Below are 22,060 nucleotides of genomic sequence, written 5' to 3'. Positions count from 1 at the left end.
GTCAAGAAGCATAACTGATGGGATTAGTATATATGTTTGACACATCCCCAGTCTGGGCTGTGTACTCAAAGCCCTTAGTTTCAGCAGTTCCTGCTTTTCTATGGTCAATCAATGTTGACAAAATGCGGGCATTGGCTGAAACCCACTGTAACAATAGCACATGTTCTGGAAGGGGTTTCCCCCTGGATGACCTTAGATACAGCTGTGCTGACCCGGCCATCACCTACTACAGGCGTCTCTTCGCTGGTCATTGATGACCTGGACTTAGATACAAAGTGAGGAATTAGAAGTGGTTTCTCACCTCATCCCTGTAGTGAGGCTTTCTTGGGTTGTCCCATCTCTAATGATGTGGTGTGATCCAGGAAGTCTTTGAGGTGTACATCCGACAAGCTGTTTACATGGTCGTTCCCCTATGACATGTCTCTTGCGACAACAAAAAACAAATACCACATTACAGCATTGTCAGCAATTTAACATGTCTTGGTTGTCTCTGAGTGTGTCATCATACCCCTACAGTGTGGGGTGTTACTCATAATATCAATCACTGGTTTAATCTGGACCAAACTTGATTATATATACAGGCCTACATGATATAAGAAGGATTATTGCTGACTATGATGTTAAACAACAAACAAAACAAAAACAAATAACTTAAAGTACAAATGTATATCACCAAATTGTTAATGCAGTTTCTGAAATATTATGCAACATCAACAACAACAATGTCCATTGCAAGTTGAATGGAAATGATGATGCCTAAAAGAACTTATGACCACAATCTACTACACAAGCCCACTAGAACTGACATACAGAAGATTGAATGGGTAGCCTTGGTTACCCAAGATTTAAAAATATATAAATTTTATATTCATATTTCATGCATTTTCATTCATGCTTGAATGTCTTGTTCAGAAATTTGGAGTTTCAAGTTTGATAATAAACTTCGACCAAGCTAAAAGGACCCCTTTCCAGAATGCATTTGTTATTGACTGGGATATATTTTTTATTTATGTAATAACTGTCTGCAGGCCATATCGACCATTTACTGGTCAGTCTGTTTAGAAGAACTCCACTTTTGATTGCCTTTATTTAATTGGCTTACCCATCTCAACTTCTGTGATGCTATTATTTACTTAATATTAGGGGCTATAATTCCCCGTGTTCAGGATTCAACATCATAAACATCACGTTTTATTTTACTTCTCCAATATACCTACCAACAACAAAACCTTTTAGGTCTTCACTTATCATACTAGGTAATATCTTTTTTATTCTATTTGCAATGGCTGCAGCACCAGCTTCATATAAAGTATTTAAAAGAGAAATAGGGTGCCAATTTTTCAGATATTTTTAAGTTTATATCCTTTGGGAATGCATGTTATTTACCTGCTTCTCTGAAATTTACTCTTTTGCAGCCACAATTGATTGATTTCAGTAAAAACTCTCCAAAGACTTTCCAGAATATTTTCAAAAACTCTGTTGTAAAATTACCCGGTCCTGGGCTTTTTTCATTCTGATAATGTTTCAATGCTTTTGATAATTATCTATTGGTTAACTCTCCTTCTTAGGTGGTAATTTCATTTTCAGTTAATTTGGTACATTAATGTCTTTAAAATATAAATCAATTGGTGTTGCATCTTGTGCAGTGTACAGCTTTTCATGAAACAATTTCGTTTGGTTAAGTATTTTTTTGCTGTTACATAGAACAGAGTCATCTTGTTTTTCCAATTCAGTGAATAGATTAGAAAAATTAGATTCTAATTTCAGAAATATTTGGTTGGCTTTTCTCCATGTTAAATCCATTTAGCCCTAGATCTGATAAAAATACTGTGAATTCAATGATTGTTTATTTCATCAAAGTTATTTTTCACAGTTTTTCCCCCTTCAAAATCAAATCCATTTGTTTTTCTAATGTTGCTAATGTAGTTTCTAATTCTTTTTCATTTATCATCAGAAGTTTTTTCTTAGTACATGACAAGTAGATAGTTTTACCCCTGAAGAGACATAGAGATAAGAGAATGATCTGAATTAATGCTTGGTAGAATATCGCAAGTATTTACTGATGATATTAAATCATGTGAAATCAGAAGAATACTCAAGTCGGGCTTGCTTTATAAGTGTAGGTTGACAGCATGTGTACCATTTTTCATCATAATTGAAGTCCTGTCTTTCAGATCAAACAAGTCCAGCAATTAGAAAACTTTATCCCAAGCTTTGTTTATGCATGTTTATATAATTATAGGTGTCTAGTCTCAGGTTGGCGATTAGATCATCACTATCCACTGGTCATTACCTATTTATATACTGTTCTATCCGAAATGAAACCATATGTATGTTAAGTATTTCCTCTGCGAATACTCTGGTAAAACTGCCATAACGTTCTTATATTTTCTATTGTGAAGAATTCAGTGTATTCGTTTGTGTGTAGTGCATACAAAATTATAGGGACCTGGTTAAAGTCTTATCGGTTTGAAAGAGGGAAGAATATCATGTAAAATGTGTGGAAGTCGTGTGACCATCATGCATAGATTGTTACCATGTGTGTGGCAGTTGACATATGAAAAACATAAAAACTCTTTCATAATTTACAAATTTCAATGGATGTTGGTGGTTCAATACTCTGGCTGTGTAACACCAAAAGATGTTAAAAGATGGTACTGGTTGTTGAACTGCCTGGCGTTCGGCATTAAGAGGATAAAAAAAGGACTGGTCGGCTCAGAGTCAGTATACTGTTCTGAATGGGATACCCATGTTTCAATTGCAGCATTTTATCTCAGTGGGCTAACACTATAAAGCCAGCATTAGCCTGAACAAGCAGCCACACATACATATGCATGCATGTTGCTTTAAAAGTGCAATAATCTTGTAGGAAATGTTAAACCCCATTTCCCATCACCTTGTCCCCTTTGTTATCTAATATCTCAGAGTAATTTCCTTACTATATGCAATGATACTTAACATACAGTTTCATTACCTTAACATTTGGATGAGATACAGGGACTAGTGGTAGTAATTTCTTTTCTTTTTCTTTCAGTGAGTGAGTGAGTGAGTATGGTTTTACGCCACTTTTAGCAATATTCCAGCAATATCACGGCGGGGGACACCAGCAATGGGCTTCACATATTGGACCCATTTTCTTTCAGTATTATATGCATTAAGTTTATCTTTAGGAAAATATATGTTCATCATGTTCATAGGTTAAGATTACTGAATTCTCTCCCCAAAGCTTTCCATGTTACTCTCCTAAGAATAGATGAGAAAATAATGACTACATATATATTAATGGAAAAAAGTAACTGTGCTTCATATAAAGTTCAATGAAAGTACATTCATTCTGGAAATAAATAATGCATCTTTCAATACATATTTGTGAAGACATCTCCGTGACTTGTGTATATCCCAATTTCCACATGCATGTTAATGCATGGTGATGAATTTGGATGTTTGCTTGTTTGTTGGGAGCATGATGCTCACACACATGTTTATTTAATGTGAACAGCACACAATGATTGTTTAGCTATCAGGAAACATAACGTCTATGCTCCATGGGTATGCTGCAAACAGGAATTGCACAAAATAAAGTTGCCAGACACTTTAATGTCCATCGAAACACAATATGATCTCTTTGGAAGAAGAGCAACATCAACAAGACAACTGTCTTTGGGTTGTACATCTGTGGAATCGATACCAAACTGCCACATTAACACCTTACACAATTCTGGGGTTGTGACCAATTAGTGGCAGAACTGCATGCAAACGGTTGAGGGAGCACAACATCAGGCCCCAACAACAACATTGAGACATGTTTCATCTGGACAGCTCTGATGCATTACTAAGTGTTGTCAGTTTGGGGATGGAAGTGTAGTGGTATTGAGTAGCATCACAGCTCATTGGAGAACATAACTCATCATTGTTGGTAGCAATTTGAATGGCATATGCTACCGGGATGACATCGTTGGCAATCATGTTCTACCCTTTGTGCTAATGCATGGACATAACGTCATGTTGCAGCAGGATAGTTCCCGCTCACACATTGTTGACTTTTTGAGGCAGCATAACATTGCTGTGGCCACCTGTTCTCCAGACCTATAGAACATGTGTGGGATGAGATGGTGATATGAATACAACAGGACCAGGACCAGGAGGTAATGCCTGCTCAGTTGGGCCAATTGCGACATTTGGAACAACATCTACCCCCCCCCCCCCCCCCCCCCCCTCACACACACACACACACACACACACACACACACACACACACACACACACACACACACACACACACACACACACACACACACACACACACACACACACACACACATTTTTCAATCATCTGGTGTCTTCAAAGTGCTGCTGCTGCTGCTGCATCACCTGTATCAACGCAAATGGTGGTTAGTTGTTCTCTCTGTTCCCTGTGATCAGGAAGGCAGGAAGGGGTTTTGGTAATGAATTTTTTTGAAAAACATTGGTCAATCGAATGACCAAATACTATGTTTTTATTTTCAGTAACATAACATTTACACCACTTTATATGAAGTACAGTTACTTTTTTCCTTTACTATTCTATACATATATACCATGCTTTATTCTGTCAGTACTTTGTGAAAATATTTCTCCTATTCTTTGTTGCAGAAACTTTTGTATAAGAATGTCTTCCCTGTTCTTTGTGCTGATTGCAAGACCTCTGAGAACATTGTGTATGCCTTACCTGCCCTGCTCACTATGATAGATTTTGCCCCTCGAGATGATTATATGGACATCATCCTACCTCAGTTCAGGTCCATTCTCAGCTCAACTAAGCCTGTTCTGGTAAGTCTTTATTTGACCTCTTTTACATAATATTCCAGAAGTAAAATTTCAGGAAATATTCTTTGTCATATTATCCTGTTTGGATGACAGTTGAGAGTAGGTTCTCAGCAACCCCTACTTTTACTGATTGCCACTGTGTGTGACCTGTCTTTGGAGCATGCTGTACCATGGTGACATTGCATTGAATGTTGCTCATGTTCTCATTCAATGGTATGCCTGGCCAACACCAATGATATACTGGTCTCTGGGATAGCCAGGATTTTGTTGAGTACAATGTTTAGCATTCATTCACTCTCTATCTCTCTTTTATATCCCCTAGGATAGTGTTTTTACAGAATGTGTTGCAAGTACCCCATGAAAGAAGTAAAACACTTATCATTAAGCTTGGTAAATATCTTCTCTGGGATAAAAGCAGTCCATTTTGAAAATCTGACTATATCATGAGCATGTGTTTTTAAACCACTATCAAACCATAGTGATACACTGTGTTCCCGAGGAAGGTGAGCACACCCTGCTACCATCACATGTGGCACCAGTCACAAACACATGCAAAGGCAAGTCACAAGGAATTACATCAGATATCATTTTGTCACTGATTCATCATATTTGGAAATGTCCTGTACATGTCCACCATAATACATTTTGAAAGCTTTACTTAGGCATTGAATGTGAAAATATATAAAGATGTGAAATATATTTATTCATATATATTTCAACACAAGGGAAAATTGAAGAAACTTTGAATATTTTTTTGTACATCTGAATTTTTATGCACATATCTAAATATGATTTTAATTTCTATGAAAGCAAAACCCAATTGCATCCTTGCCAGAAATCCTTTATTTCAGTAAAAAATCTTCATATATTCAAAAGAAGTCTTCTTCCCTGACAACTATCTATAACTGGTTGAGATATTTATAGTATCTCCCATCCTGAGACTCCCTCAGCTGCAGGTTAATGGGGTGGGGAGTATCAGGTTACTTAAAACAGATGCACACCATGGGAGCTTATAGACCTACTGTGGCTGTGGTAGGCCAGTGTTTGTCCGTTACAAGAATTAAAGTCTACACCACCCAGTACATGTTCCTCTCAGGTTCTGTAGGTAGATGTGTGGACCAGCTTGAGTCTGGAAGACAGGACTTGAGAGTCAACATGTGCCAATCACTAACAGCTGAAAGTACACCACTGAATGCAGTCGAGGACGCCCATTAGCATTTGGGTCCTTTGCGGAAGATCCAGGTTTTCCACAGCTGAGACAGACTGGACAGTCACATTTCGACAGTAAGAAATTACACTGATGGATGGGTTTGATGTATATGTTTGTCATCCCAACAGTCAGAACGGATGGGACAGTCATGGTCCGACAGAGAAATTACACCACTAGATGTGGTTGAGGTACATCTGGCCAGATGGTCATTGACATTGTGTATATCTGATTTCCCACAGCCTAGTCGGATGGAATGGACCAGACAGTCTTGGCCCGACCATAAAGGTTACCTCACCACTGATTTGGAGTCAGGGATGGCTTCTGGACTGAATCCATGGATGATGAAGAAAGATAGGACTGCAACCATCCCAGCAGTCTGAGGCAGTTAGATGTTGGTTCAACAGTTTATGTTTTACCCATCACTGGTTTGTGAAGGAGAAGGTGGCTGGGATGCCCGCGGACCCAATGAAGAACGCCCATTGGCCACAGGTATAGGTAGAAGAGAGCCACTTGAAGTTTCGGATCCACAAGGATGGGTCTTCTTGTACTTTCCAAGAGAGCGTACACTGCTGGTTGGGGTTGAGGTTGGTCGATAGCCTTCGGATCAACAGATGACACATAGCATCCCTACAGCCAGAACTGTATTTATCAGTTGATATCAGAGTTTGTCCAGGGTGATGGCGGACTATTGTACAAACATATGTTCTATTAGAAACCGCAAAAGTTAATTAGACAGAATTGTCTCCCCGGACAAGTCTCAACTTCCATGTTGTAACATTTGAAACATAGCAGATGATGAATTTGTGATGCTTTTTTATGGATAACTACTGTAAAGTAATAACTAAAATTAAACTATTCTTATGTTCAGGGACAAGTGGGTGTCATGGGATAAAAATGATATGTCTTTGTAATTTTGTGGCAAAATAAGAAACTAAATACCCTCTTTGTGGAGCATATGCTGCCACAACTGTTCTCACAGCATACAAAAAGATAAATTTCTCTTTTTCAAGGAGGTTACTGATTTTGTCATATTTATTGTTATAATTATTTTATATGTAATTCCTATGCTGCTACTGTTATATTGCACAGTGGTACTTGTTGTGACTATTGATGTTTATGCTGCTGCAAAATGGAAGCTGATGGAGATGAAATATGTTCTGTGTATATATGAAAGAGAATGTCAACAACTGTAAAGGGAGAAGAATGTATTATGTTTTCACTTGAACATGGTTGTTAAAACCCTAATAAATGTGATCTTCATAACTTTAATTCATTTACCGAGTTTGTACTCACTGAACATGTTGATCATTTCATATTAAATTTGTTTCCTTTTGTGATGTGAGGTGATTGCAAATTACACAAAACAACAATGTAATTAATTGAATAAGTTCTTGCTTTAAATTCAGTCTTTATTCATTCAGTATCACTTTGTGATGAGAGGTGCTTGCAAACTGCCCAAATAACCGCTTAATTAACCAAATACCTTGTCACTCTAAATTCAGTCTTTAGTCATTCAGTATAAATTTGTGATGTTGAATACAGTGTCAATTATTGGTCACACAACTGTTCATAAAATAATCTGTCTGTCTGTCAGTCTGCCACACAGACAGACAGATTATTTTATGAACAGGTTAAAAGATATATACATGTTCACAGTCAGACACTAATATATACAGTTTGGAACAATAACTTTCTTGACATGAAAGTAAAAATATCTGTTTAAAATATGCACATCTAAAATTCACTAAATGTAAGGCACTATTTAATATATAACTGAAAGCAGTGATACTGGCTCCAAATAAATTCATCATGGACCTAGGTGATTAGCATCAAGGCCTTTTCAGCTCTGGTCTTATTAAGTGACTTAAAAATGTGCATTACATTTGAGCTAGAAACAGAAAGTATTGTGTCTAGTTCACTTTATACTGAAGTTCTCATTCCTTCCAGTTGTGATTTTGTCACCTAAGTAGAAACTTAAACTGCCTTCAGCAGATAATGAAGTATCTGAAACTTTGTCATCAGAACTTCTGATCTGTTGACATCAGATCCAGTGACAATGTTTATATTCACTGCAGCTTTAATCACTTTTCCAAACATTTAGTGTCAACGGTCAAGAACAAGAAATTGATTGAATTTGTATAATGATATTGTTTAAGTGATTTCTTAAATTATAAGGAGAAAAAACAGATAATGGTTGTTTGTGTTTTTATGACAAGTCAGTGGGTTACTTCGCGTCATGTATTGACCTACTTTAGCTATTTCATTACTGAAAACTAAAAAAACCAGCAAATGTGCTAAAAACCTTCAAAATTTGGGATCAGGGAATCTGTCAGCCAAGTAAAATATATACACCTCACTTTGAAAATTAATAAGATGTTTTACATGTCATTTCATGTATGTTTAATCTTACCAAAAAGACATAGCCAATAATGTTAATAAAAATCATGTCTTTGAGAGGTTTACAGACACACACCTTTCGGAAAATACAGTGGGTAATAAAAGTTTTAATACTGCTAACAACAGTCTGAGTTAATGTCAAGTCATAACATTCAACCAAATGACACGAAACCTTCCCCATTCAGGTCTGTTGGTACAAAATGCAGCTGTTTTATCTGTGTTAATTTCACCTTTAAGTAAAGAAAGAATAAATACTGTCAGAACATGATGGACAGAGAACACACAGTTGGAAGCCAATGAGACATGAAGCCGATTAAACATGATAAGTTCACATAGGTGTGGTGGTTATTGCTTAATAAGTACATAGTAGGAGGATGGGATAAAATACTTTGATCTCTATTGAAAGATGGCTTGTAGCGGAAACTGTGGACTGCTTCTGTTAGTTTTTTTTTTAGTGAAGTCATGGAGGTTATTCGAGAGGATTTGGATGTTTTCCCAATCACAACATCAACTGGGAAAACATTCAAATCCTTTCCAACAACTTCCATGACTTCACTAAAAGAAAACGAACAGAAGCAGTCCACAAGTTTAACAAGATGCCTCTATCTTTAGTTGTAGAATAGGTTGTTGTGTAGCTGGAGGGGGGAGAAATTAGGATGTAAGTAGAATAGTACGTATGAAAAGAAATGTCACCCCAAGTAACATTGCATAGAATTTAACATTACCTTGTGCGGAAAAATGAAATTTGATGATTAAAAAAACAAAGCAGATGACAATAAAACAGATCGCCTGGCAACGGCCATGGTAACCTGATGCATGTGAGTTCTGTGCAAATTGAAATGCACATGCGTTCCCCGATTTCTTGCCCTATAAAAATCCAGCCAGATCGGATAACATTCATTCGGTATTGAATTGATAACACATGCCAAGATTGACAAGAAATCAGCGACACCAAGCCCTTCAATGATTGCAAGCTGGACAAACCGCCCGGCAAGTAGCCAATGCATTTCAAGTCCACGTAAAGACCATATACAGGCTCCAGCGATGGTACCAGACCAACAACACTACAGATAACCGACCACGTAGTGGAAGACCAAGGGTTACCATCCAACGTCAGGATCGTCAGATTGTCCGACAGCATCTTCAAGATCACTTTGTTACTGTTGTGGAAACTGCTCGACAGACCATGGGGACACATCACCGACACATTAGTACAGACACCTCCACTGTCTCGGGCCACACAGAGGACCCATTCTGACACCACGTCATCGCCGGGACCATCTTCAGTGGGCAACACAGCACCAACATTGGTGCCACCAGCATTGGAGAAGAGTCCTCTTCTCAGACGAGAGCCGTTACTGTATCTCAACAGCAAATGGCAGAGAGAGTCTGGCGACTACGTGGGGAACGTTATTCGGATGCTTGTCTTGTTGAGGGAGACTCGTGGGGTGGTCTGCACATCATGGTGTTGGATGGAATTGTCCTGCACAGAGGGTCGGCCCTGTGGTCTTCCAGGACATTGGTCCAGAGAGAGGCAATGGTGTCACAGCAGCTCGGTACATTGATCAAGTCTTGAGACCACACGCCAGACCTCATTTGGCACGTCGCCGCAACCACGAGTTTCAGCATGATAACGCCCATGCCCACACTGCAAGAGCAATGAGAGGCTTCCTCCAGCAGAATGGCATCAGTGGCCTGCCCTCAGTCCTGATTTAAATCCCATTGAGCACCTGTGGGATGAGATTCAAAGATGGCTGAATGACGTCCAACCACTTTTGTTATTTATTAAAAATTCATTATATTTTCAAGAAGCCTTTTTGTCTTTATTCACCTGTCTAATGCAAGAACCATACTACAGAGTATCACATGAGTGTTCCAGCTGGCTGACTCACGGTTAAACACAAAAATTTATCATCTTAATGAACACAATGCAAAGAAAAATGAGTGGGCAGTGGGATTCAATCGAGACACTCCGCAGAGCCAGTGAACTCTGCTGTCACTGGGCCACCTCAGGCAAGGCGTGCCTATTACATACACAACACAGGTCTCACACAATTAATGAAATGAATGCGTATATTCTGTACCTGGCTGTTGGTAATACCCAATCAGCTTGCAGGCCTTGCCATCCATGCTAATTAAGCCACACCTCCTCGTTAGCACTTTTAAGATCCGTTTGGGTTGTTACAAATACAGACAAGTACTCAAAGTTTACGTTTACACACTTGTTGTCTTGGCCATCATATTGTACATCATACTGGCTACATAATTGCTACTGTAAACATTTATTACTATTTTTCAAATACTTGCACTTCAAACTAAAAATGCTTTGCATGTTTGTAGGCAACAGTATTTCATTTTGAACTAACTGCATATAAAACTTGCAAAGACGCTCCTTAAACTAAAAGTGTTTTGCATGTTTGTAGGCAACAGTGTACATTTTGAACAAACTGGATATAATACTTGCAAAGACGCCTTTGGAAGAGATCAGAACAGACGTCCTTCCCATGGTTTTCAATACCTTGGATTCAACATCCTTGCAGGCTCAGGTAAGTGGCAACTCAAATTGGTTTAGAAATTATTTTTATCAGATTGGGTCCAGAATCATGCAGGCCCCATTTGCATTCATTTCCTGTTAATGAGGAATGACAAAACCACTTCAAGTGAGTTTAATGATAGACAGTTTAATCTGTGTAAAGTATGCCACTATGATCACCCATCCATCAGCTCCTACAGACTAGCATTGTTTGTACATGCATTCAGAGCATCACTCATTACCCATACAGATTAATTTCTTGGTTTTAAGAATAGATCCAGGACACTGTGAAAATATTTATTCCCTCAGTCAGTTAACGTATGTACATACGCCATGAAACAATATGCTATACAATAAATACTGTATCACACAAAGTCAATACTTTGAAACATGTCAGTTAGGTGTTCTACAGTTAAGACCGCTAATGAGCTGAAAGTACAATTGATTTATAGGGATGAAAACTTCTTGAACAACTCAGGAAAGCATTTTGCATCAACGTCTCGGAGCAGAATGCAAGTCCAATTCACTAAATATGATTCAAGGTACAAGGGGCGTTCAATAAGTTTTGCAACTTCAATATAAGACCAAGTGGCAGAATATCTCTTGCAGTTTTATTTTTCAATATAATCTCCATTCACCTCAATACACTTATTCCATTTGTCCTTTAAGCTTTTTAATACCACTTTTATAGAAATCCGTAGATTTGCCCTCTAACCATGCCTCTGTGGCAGCCTTTAAGTCCTTGTCATCCTTGAAGCGTCTTCCACGTAGGGCAGATTTCATTTGCCGGAACAGGAAATAGTCACTAGGGGCTAAGTCTGGGCTTTAGGGTGGGTGATTTAACTCTTCGAATCCATATCCACATATGGCAACCTGTGCAATTCTCGACTTGTGAAACGGAGCGTTGTCATGCAAAAGTAGAACACCACATGTTAACATCCCACTGCATTTCTGGTGAATAGATTTTTGCATTTCATTCATTACATTACCATAATACTGTCCATTGATTGTAGTTTTTGGTGGCATGTAATCAATCAGTAATATGCCTCTTACATCCCAAAATATGGTAGCCATTACCTTGCCAGCCGATGGTTGAGTGCGAAACTTCCTCGGAGTCGGAGAATTGGGGTGCTTCCATTGCATGGATTCCAATTTAGTTTCTGGGTCAATGTTTCATCACCTGTCACTAGACGAGAAAGAAATCCGGCTTCATTAGCAGTATAGACATCCAGGTGGTCTCGACAACTTTTAGTTCTCTGATGGCGATCTTGAGCTCTGAGGTTTCTAGGTACCCATCTTGCAGATACCTTGGACATACCAAGGTGCTCATGAATAATGGTTCCAACAGTTCCAACAGATATTTGGAATTCCCTAGAAAGTTCAGATACTTTCACTTGTCGGTCAGACAAAATTCTTCTTTCTAGGGCAGCAATGGTTTCCGGTTGGGTGGCATCTGAAGGCCTTCCTGACCTTGGGTCATCGTCTATGGACTCCCTACCCCTTTTAAACTGTAGAGACCAACGGCAAACTGTGGAATAGTCAGGAACATCCTTACCATCACTTTACACATGTGATCATGGATTTCCTTTGCTTTTCATCCCTCCTTGGTAAGGAACTTTATTACAGTGCATTGTTCATGTTTGAGAGAATCCATGATTGTGACCACCCTTAGGTGAATGAAGCCATCACATCTAACTTATTGTTGTGTCTCGAACTTGTTATGACACGTGTCAACCTGATGTTTATGACTAGTGTCACACCTGCCACAAGTTGACATTGTTTGTGTAAACACAAATGCCCAAGTTGCAAACCTTATTGAACACCCCTCGTATCATCCAAACAAATACACAAAGTAGTTCCTACCCAGCTATGACACTTTGGTGCAAATATCACCAGCCACACATGTTATCGTTCAATCAAATATTCAAACACAGGTAGAGAAATTTGAAAAACATAAATATATTAAGTAAGTAATATATATGGTTATAACATTGGTTATATTATGGGTTATGTACTATATGGTTATATAATGGGTTATATACTATATTGTTATATTATGGGTTATAATCTATATGGTTGGTTATATAATGGGTTATATGATATGCTATATGGTTATATTATGGGTTATATACTGAATAACTGGGTTATTGTTGTTAGAATCTATATGGCCATATTATGAGTTATTGTTCCCATACAGGAATACAGGAGAGGTTGATTTTATAGCATGTATGTCAACATGTTGGTTTCTTTGAAATTTCAAGCCACACAGTTACCGAAACGAAACATACAAATCATGTGCGTGAAATGTTGATGCTAATCTTTTCCAGCAATAAGAGATACTTCAAAATCGTCTTGCTATTCTGAGACTTAATCACTTTTTGTAATGTAGATAACCCATGAAATTTGTTCATTTTGTTTTTAAAAGAGCTAAAAATGTTTTGGGGAAATATATATTTCATTTTGCTAAAGTTAACTGGTCTATATTTTGTAAGAATAAACTATTGCGCATTGAGCGATTAACTCCTTTAGCTATAGGCGTAGTACAGAGCTTTATTACTTGCCAGTGAAAAGATCACCCGTTTAATAAACATACAGCTGTATAACACATTGTGTAATACCAAAACACGTGCTTATGTACTCTCGGAACACGTTTCACGAACAAATATTGAAAGCTCTCAACATCCCTTTGCGTATTCAACGACATTGCGTGTGGAGTTGATAGATCACTGAGAGGAGCTTATGCACACTCGATGACCCCAGCAACCTAGTTGCTAGGCTGACGTCACATGGCATTGTTTCGCCGAAGGATCTTGCAACAAAATTCCACAAATTACATCATCGGGTATTGTGACATGATTATAAACTTTGAGGTGCAAGGCCACGTTCCACAAGCCGATCGTAAGTGTAGCGCAACGACAGCTGTTGGTCTAAGTTAAAGTATGTGAGTTGCAATAACCTAACACTACGATAATTTTGTGGAACGGACGCCTGAATTCTAAAGGTGGGCCGTTGTATGGTATTAAATTCATATGTTTCAACTTTTGACGTGTTTGAAGTATTATTGTGTTAAACTCAATTGGATTATGCCATGGATCGTATAGGTGTCAGCCTATTCATACTCAACAGTATAATTCTAAAACAATTATAAATGGCAAGTAATAAATAAAATACTCGTGAATAGTTGTGGTATCTGACTCGCTTTCGCTCGTCAGATACCACAACTAGTAACTCATTTCATAAAATTGGTATTACACGGGAGCTCGTTTAGTATTCTATATTTATCATGCACTGACCTTGCAATGCTGTACATCTTATCTTATTGAAGCTGTATTACTGAGAGTGAGTGATTATCTCCCTTACCTAAACAGCTCTATTGCACACTACCTTTGCAATGTATCGTATGTTATTCAGGCAGCCATCGAAAAAGGTTCCAGGGAGGAATTTAGGTCAAGCCTGTCACTCGCACTCAATCTTTCAACTTCACATTGCTATTGCAACATATTGTTCAACAGGATTAAATACCAGGCTTCTATAGAGTATGTCTTTGTTAAATAAACAACACATGTAAAACAACAGGTTTGTTATGAGAAATGTGTAATTGGTTGTCTTCATAATCACATGTATGTCCCTTGCTGTGCATGGTTGAGCACAGTATTGTTTCAAATAGTTCACTGTATGTAATGTATGATTCATACCGTTTCATGCGGCGGTTTATGGTTCTGCATGGTTTATTGCTTTGACAGTTGTTTTAACTTCCGGCAGAGATTATACACCCGTATATGTTCTTTGCTTATGGATACATAAGAAATCAACAGGTTGGTCTGTAGTTTTCAATCATTTTCCTGAATGGTAATATGGTTGCATGATATCTTCACAATATATGGGTTGAACATAGTAACATTCTTCTAAACATACTTCAAATCTAAACCGAAAGTAATCACAACACAAACCCAGTTAACCAAACGGAACTGTACACAAGAGTGAGTGAGGGAGTTGGGTTTAACACCAATGAATAGTATTCCGTGTCCGTGTCAGTGATGCAGGTCTTAGACGTTCACTGCTTTGGTGAAACCAATGAGCACAGGTTTTGTGCTGACAACAAAATCTGGGCGAACCGAGATTCAAACACACTGTCATAGGTTTCTGGCTTGCTCAAGGGACACAACTCTGCATAGCAAATTGCAGCGACTTTGGCGACTGGGCCAACAGTGCCCCTGTACACAACTTTAAGAAACTATCATACAGCAAAGATGTTTTAGATGAAATATGTATTGCGGAACATTCCATGAAGAAACAGAGGCAATATTACACTATCACAAACTACAAAATACATGCACTATAAACGACAATTAAAAAACACAAAGGAGGTACATTATAACAATTCTATTTCAAAACAAGTGTATTATAATGATATGGAAACAATATGAGAATTGAGCAAAACTATGGTAATGTTGTACATACAAGGAATTTGTTTGTAATTGTTGATATGATAACTGATCTTGGAAGTTGTTTCTGGATAACTGTTAGTAAAATTATGAAGACCTGTTCCTTTTAACAGAGTGTACCAAATTCTTTATCGTGATTGAGGGTTATTGTTCATCTTCTGAGACATCACATGTTTCACAGAGACGTTGTTCCTATGGGATTGGTGTTTTTGTATATCTACAAATTTTTCAGTTTTTAGTTTGTGATTACTTAAACAAAGTTTTGAGAAAAGTGACCTATGACCTTTGTTTTCATAATATGTAAGATAATTCTCAGTATTTATAGACGACTTGACCAAACTGTATGTTCTTAACTTGCTGTTAGATAAATAGGGATCCCTTAATAATTTTGTGAATTTTTACATTTGAACTGAAGTTTATTTACAGTGGATTCATTACATTTTTTGTGTGTATACTATTCAAAAAGTTTGTTTTATTTACCCCAACCAACATTTTGACCAGAAATATTGATATTTGCTGCAAAAGCATGTTTTGGAATTTTGGAATGACATTTGTTGTGTTATCTATATAGGACTTGAAATCATTTTTTTTATATTAGTACTAACAGTGGCTATGTATCAAGTTCTGCCTGACAGGCCCAGTTTTCTAGCCTGGGTTTTCTTTGTGCTGACCATTTAAAGACACTGTTTCTTTTTTTGTGCTTTCCAAAGATAACTACATTAATAACAACCAATTTGTACTTAACACCAATTCTCTCCTCCCATAACTTACACTTCCTTCCTCTGCATATAGCATTAAATTGCGGGTAACAATTGATGCTCTGCAGCAATCTCGACATGGATACTATATGGTTATATTATGGACTATAAACTATATGGTTATATTATTGGTGGTATACTATGTGGTTATATTACGGGTTATATACTATATGGTTATATTATGGGTTATATACTATACGGTAATGTTATGGTTATATATATTGTTGGTAACACTATGGCAGATGCTGCCGCAAAAGCAGCACACATCAAATCTGTGACACCACTTCATTTACCGTACAGTGATTATAAACCTTTAATTAGATCTTACATCCGTGATCTGATACAAAAGAAGTGGGACACCCAAGTAGGTATCAATGAATTACATGAAATTAAACCAAATATTGGTTACACCTACTTGGGTTGTCAGTCGAGATTTGAAGAGATCATTATGCGACGATGTCATATTGAACACTCGAGATATACACATGAGTATATATTAAAAGGTGAGGATCCTCCCTTTTGTGTCCCTTGTGATGAAAGAATCACGGTCATGCATCACCTGCTTGGCTGTATTGATATTTCCATCACAAGGGATAAATATTTCAGTGTAAAAACTGTGAAGGACCTTTTTAGTAAAGTTCATTCTCATTTAATACTATGTTTTTTAAAGGAAATAGAGCTTATTCATAAATTTTGATGTAGTTACTGTATTGTTTTAAAAATTGGTAGTGCTAATTAATAACTTAGATTGTTAGTGGTTGTACCCTCGAGGGGGGTTGAAGTAGCGTAAAATTATAGCCCCCCTAATGTATGTAAGTCCCATATCATTTGAAGTATTTTTCTGCATGCCAGGTTTTTAAACGTAGAATATTCGTCATTTGAATCTTTGGCTTAATTGGTACACTGTTGCCAGTGACTGAAGGGATGATATAAATCCTGCCCGGGTCCATGCAGGAAGCAAAGGCACTGTAAGTCCCCATGTTCCCTAGTATGGGGATCTCCCTTTATCCCGCGATATGCCAAGGAGAGGCACGGGCCACCGAGCCTTGGATGCCCATGCCTATTATCATGGAACTGTTCTAGGTGAACAATACCTTCCAAATGACGTGCTGGTTTTCTTGGGGAATTAGTCAGCAAAGAGCCAGAGTCACAGGAGACTAATCACAATTTTATTTACAAGAACAATTAACAATTTACAATATACTTAGAAAATAACTGAGGGTGCCACAGAGAGTCGGTACACACTCTGGGCTGTGGGAGAGAGGTCTGCTTGGTAAGAGAGTCAAACCCCTTCTCTGCTAGAACTTGGCTACAGTATGTATTTAATGAAAGTTTGAACAATAGAAAGGAATGTGATTGGTTGATACACGATTGGGTGTGTCCTAAGCTAAATGGATGGCTAGACAGAGGGGAATACTAAATCCTGTTAATCCTGTTGGACTGGCACTAATCTTGTTGACATATTTACTGGATGCTTTGAAAGAGATTAGGGTGTCACTATAGATGAGCTTGTGTGGGAGCTAATCCTTAATGCCCTATAGACAAGCTTGTATGGGGGCTAATCCTTAATGCACTATAGATGAGCTTGTATGGGGGCTAATCCTTAATGAGTCTTAATTGAAGTAATGTTATTCTAATATACCCTGGTAGGTGACGACAGATATACTTAAATAAATATCCTTTGTCTGGGAGATGGGATCTTGATACCTTAGGCTAGCAACCATCTAAAAAGCTATAACTGAAACTACTGATATTTTATATATGCATTTTATCTGATGATAATTATTACTTGCTAAACTATAATTAAATGAAATGGTGTATAAATATTACACCATGACAACTCATAAAAGCACTTGATGTAGATCTAATTATTATAAGATAACTTAGTATAAATGTTGTACCATGATAACTTCCCCTCCGTCTGAAAAAGTTTGGACCCCAAACGTGTAAAAATAAAAATAATGAAGGCTTAGATGGACAATGTATAAAGTTAAACTGGTAGTAGTGAATAATAATTATTATAGAGTCTCTTTGATATAAGGAAAACATAATATAAAAATGCTGTCATCAGGGAATCTGGATGTGGAGCTGGCTTGTCTTGGCACTCTGTACTGGTGGTTTTATGGGTGATGTAGGAGGCCTTGAGTTCCACATCCTGGATTGGGGTTGTAAGATAGTAAGCTGTGTCCATGGAGGTTTTACATGGAAACAAAGGAAAGAGAGTTAGCATGTTCAAATAATATGTCATATATAAATACTTCCTCAGTTTGTCTGTAATAACTAGAAAATAAAACAAATATGATAATTATGATGTAAAAGATCAGTACATAATTATTACTAAACGGTGTCATGGCCAGGAAGAATGTATTGGCGGCAAATTACAAAAGTATATCATGAGAAAAATAGTAATATCCTTCTATTTTTGGATACAATCATTAGACGAATTATATATACATATATGTGCATGTGCATATAACAAGTGCATCGATTTATTACACTAATACGGTATACAAAAGGTGTTAGAAAGGTGTATATCCTTTTTAGAATTCTTTGTTAGTTTTCGTAACTATTTGGTTTGTTTCGCTTTGATTTTCGTTTGGTTCAATGTGATAGGGTTTGGTTTATTTTGCTTCGGTACGGTTTGCTTCGCTTCGGTATGGTTTGGGTTCGATTCGCAGTATGGTTTGCTTCGCTTCGGTACGGTTTGGGTTCGATTCGCAGTATGGTTTGCTTCGCTTCGGTGCGGTTTGGGTTTTGATTCGCAGTATGGTTTGCTTCGCTTCGGTGCGGTTTGGGTTTTGATTCGCAGTACGGTTTGCTTCGCTTCGGTGCGGTTTGGGTTTCGATTCGCAGTACGGTTTGCTTCGCTTCGGTGCGGTTTGGGTTTCAATTCGCAGTATGGTTTGTTTGTGTCATTTCACTTCGCTTTTGAGATTGGTTGATCAGGTCAATGCTCCAAATTTGTTGTGATACAAATAACTCAGATGATCAGGCTGATGCTATTTGTTCTCAACTGGCGACACATAGTGAAAGGACTGGACACAAGAAAACATAACAAGATACATCTAATAGCTGTATCGTGATTTGCACCGTTTATTCAGGAGATTTTGTATTTTGATCAAGAATATGTTCAATTGGCAGCTGTCGGTATATATGGGGAGTAGATCACCGTATGGTTGAGTGGTACCACAATTTATGTAATTCGAATATGATTCACGGTAGAAAAAGGTGTTGATATTTCCAAAGTCTTTATGTGGAAAAATACCCCTTTTGGATATATAAATTGGTGCTGCCTCTGGATCATATGGAGGATTATCTTTTAGACAGCACCACTTACAGAGATCCTTCCAGCTATCATCAAGGTAGCGCTGTATGAGGTGGGGAGGAACACTTTCAAAATAGCATGTGAATTGATCAGGATTTTCTTTATATGAGACCTTGACATAGCAGTCTCCTTGAATAATTTCAATGCCCAGAACTCTTTCTATTTTATGATTTACTTTTCGTAGGTGTTTTGGAAAAAACAGATATGGTTTGACATCTAATTCTATGCATGGTTTGGTGTTGTCTTGCTTGACATTTCCTGACATTGTATTCCCTGACAGAACATTGACTGATTTATTGTCTTGTGCTGATTCCTTTTGGTCGAAAAACTTATGATTCTTCAGTGGACGTTTTCGTCGTTTTCCTGACATACTTCTTTTGAGGTGAAATTCTCTCCGAATGGAGTCTGGAATGCTGCTGCCATACTCCCATGTGTTACCTCTTTCTGGATCCTTCCATTTTACTCTGTAGTACATTTTGCCATTTGCTCTCTTGGAACTAACAATTGAGTGGATGTCCTCTGGATTGAAGACCTGAGGGATATCCTTGGTTTGATTACCTGATGTTGGACTTGGAGGTTGTACCTGGCTGTCGTCGGGTTGTTTTCTGGATTTGGGCTGGTGATGCTTACTATTCACTCCTCTTTTCCCTTTGTTTACCTTTTCATTTACCTTGGTTGGAGCACTAGGACCTGGTGTGGCATGATTTTCCTTCATTGTTGCCGTGGGACTGGTAGGTTTTTCTGTTGTACTTGAAGCAGGGTTTTTCTTCTTTGTTGGGGTCTTTTGCTTCGGACTCTTGTTGCTGGAAGTACCTGCCTTTGTTTTGGAATTGACCTTCTTACCTTTCTGTTGTGGAGGTGATTGATCAGTAGCCTGGTAAGTTGAACTTGTTGATGGGGAATTGTTGCTGTCAGGCTGTGAATCACTAACTGGTTCCTCATTGTCATCCATGACTCCTGAATCTATGTTACTGGTGTCATTGAGGTATGGTTCTGGAGGATACTGTGGACGATCAGCAGGATCAAAATATGGCTTCAGACGGTTGGCATGGACCAGTGGTTTTTGTATTTTGTCGTCAGAACTTCGGCGTAGTTTGTAGGTATAATTTGGACCTGTATGGACGATATAATAGCTACCATACCACTTTTTGGTTAATTTGTTGGAAAGGCCTTTTTCAACTTTTTGACAGTAAAGCCAAACTCTTTGACCTGGGGCGAATTCTGGTTCTTTAGCTTTTCTATTATATTGTTCTGAATACACCTCCTTAGCCCGAGCAGTGTTTTCAGCTGCGATTGTTCTAGTGATTTCAAGCTCCTCAAGCAAATTGGAAAGATAACTTTTGTTATTGTGGCCTAAATTTTCTTTTGGAATTAATGCTACATCTTGTGGAGCTCTCATTTCTCGGCCAAAAAGCATGACATATGGGGATTTTTGTGTTGATGAATTTGGGGCCATCCGATAGGCCATCATGATGCCAGGAATGAAACGGGGCCAATCATTTTGAGACTTGTTACAATAGGCTCTTAGTGACTGATTGATATAGGAATTGAGCCTTTCTACACAGCTGTTTGTTTGAGGATGGTATGGGCTGGTATGGGTAAATTTAATTGCCAAAAGTTCACAAATTGCTTTGATAAGTTTGGACATGAAGTTCTGACCTCTGTCTGAAATTAAGGTCCGTGGTGCGCCATACCGACAAAATATTTCTCTGACGAGAACATCTGCTACTTCTTTGGCTTCTTGGGTCCGAAGTGGAAAAGCTTCACACCATCTAGATGATGCATCTGTGATGACCAAAATGTACTTGTACTTATCTGGTGTTGTTGGCAGGGGACCGAGAATGTCAACGTGCCATCGGGTGAAGACCTCTTCTACAGGTAGTGGACGAAGTGGTGCCTTCTTGCCATGGTAGTGCCTCTTGGTCTGTTGACATACCTCACATGTCTGGACATAAGTGGCAATATCGCTGTACATTTTGGGCCAGTAGTACTTAGGTCTCATGGTGTTGTGCATCCTTTCTTTCCCATGGTGGCAACCGCCAAACTCTGAGTCATGATAGGATTGCAGGACTTGATTTCTGAGGGTTCTTGGGACTGCCAGCTGTTTAATGAACTTGTCTGCATGGCCTTTCTGTCTTTGTGGAACAAATCTGTATAGGATGCCTTCATCAATTTCAAAAGTAGTGGCTTCAATAAGAATCTTTTGACGATCCTTTTCATTTTGTGGAAGGACATCATCCTCTTTGTAGTCAAAGATTTGGATGAAATCTGGACAAATCCTTTGTAGGTGACATAAATTTGGATGTTCTTTTATACTTACTTCAACCAATGTGTCTTGGGTAACATCAGCATTTGTAGCATGTAATGCTGCGACAACATTAACTGGTACTGACTGATAATCCTCTTCATATTCAAAGGTGACTGACCAATGTGTTGTCTGTGTGTCTGATTCTAAGTGATTGACAATAGGTGTGCAAATATCCTCAGTCTGAGTTGTCTGTGTGACCCGTGTGGATGAATGGGTGTTTGGCAAGATTGTGGTATTGCTAGTTGATTTGCTTTGCTGAGTTGAAGTTACTGAGAAGA

General features: G+C 38.2%; 1 protein-coding gene across 1 annotated transcript in view; it reads left to right on the top strand.

Annotated features, from left to right (window-relative positions):
• The window catches only part of LOC139478718 (SCY1-like protein 2), a 517,883-nt gene that overhangs the window by 153,869 nt on the left and 341,954 nt on the right, over positions 1 to 22,060 (top strand). The window contains exons 10-11 of the mRNA XM_071261308.1: positions 4,633 to 4,809; positions 10,837 to 10,959. Coding sequence (XP_071117409.1) covers positions 4,633 to 4,809; positions 10,837 to 10,959 — 300 coding nt within the window. The remainder of the gene's footprint in view (positions 1 to 4,632; positions 4,810 to 10,836; positions 10,960 to 22,060) is intronic.

The sequence above is a fragment of the Haliotis cracherodii genome, unplaced genomic scaffold, assembly GCF_022045235.1.
Source record: "Haliotis cracherodii isolate W230 unplaced genomic scaffold, xgHalCrac1.p SCAF_4, whole genome shotgun sequence".
NCBI classification, from domain to species: domain Eukaryota; kingdom Metazoa; phylum Mollusca; class Gastropoda; order Lepetellida; family Haliotidae; genus Haliotis; species Haliotis cracherodii.
Note: the sequence above shows the minus strand (reverse complement) of the source record. Positions and strands in the feature narration are given on the sequence as shown.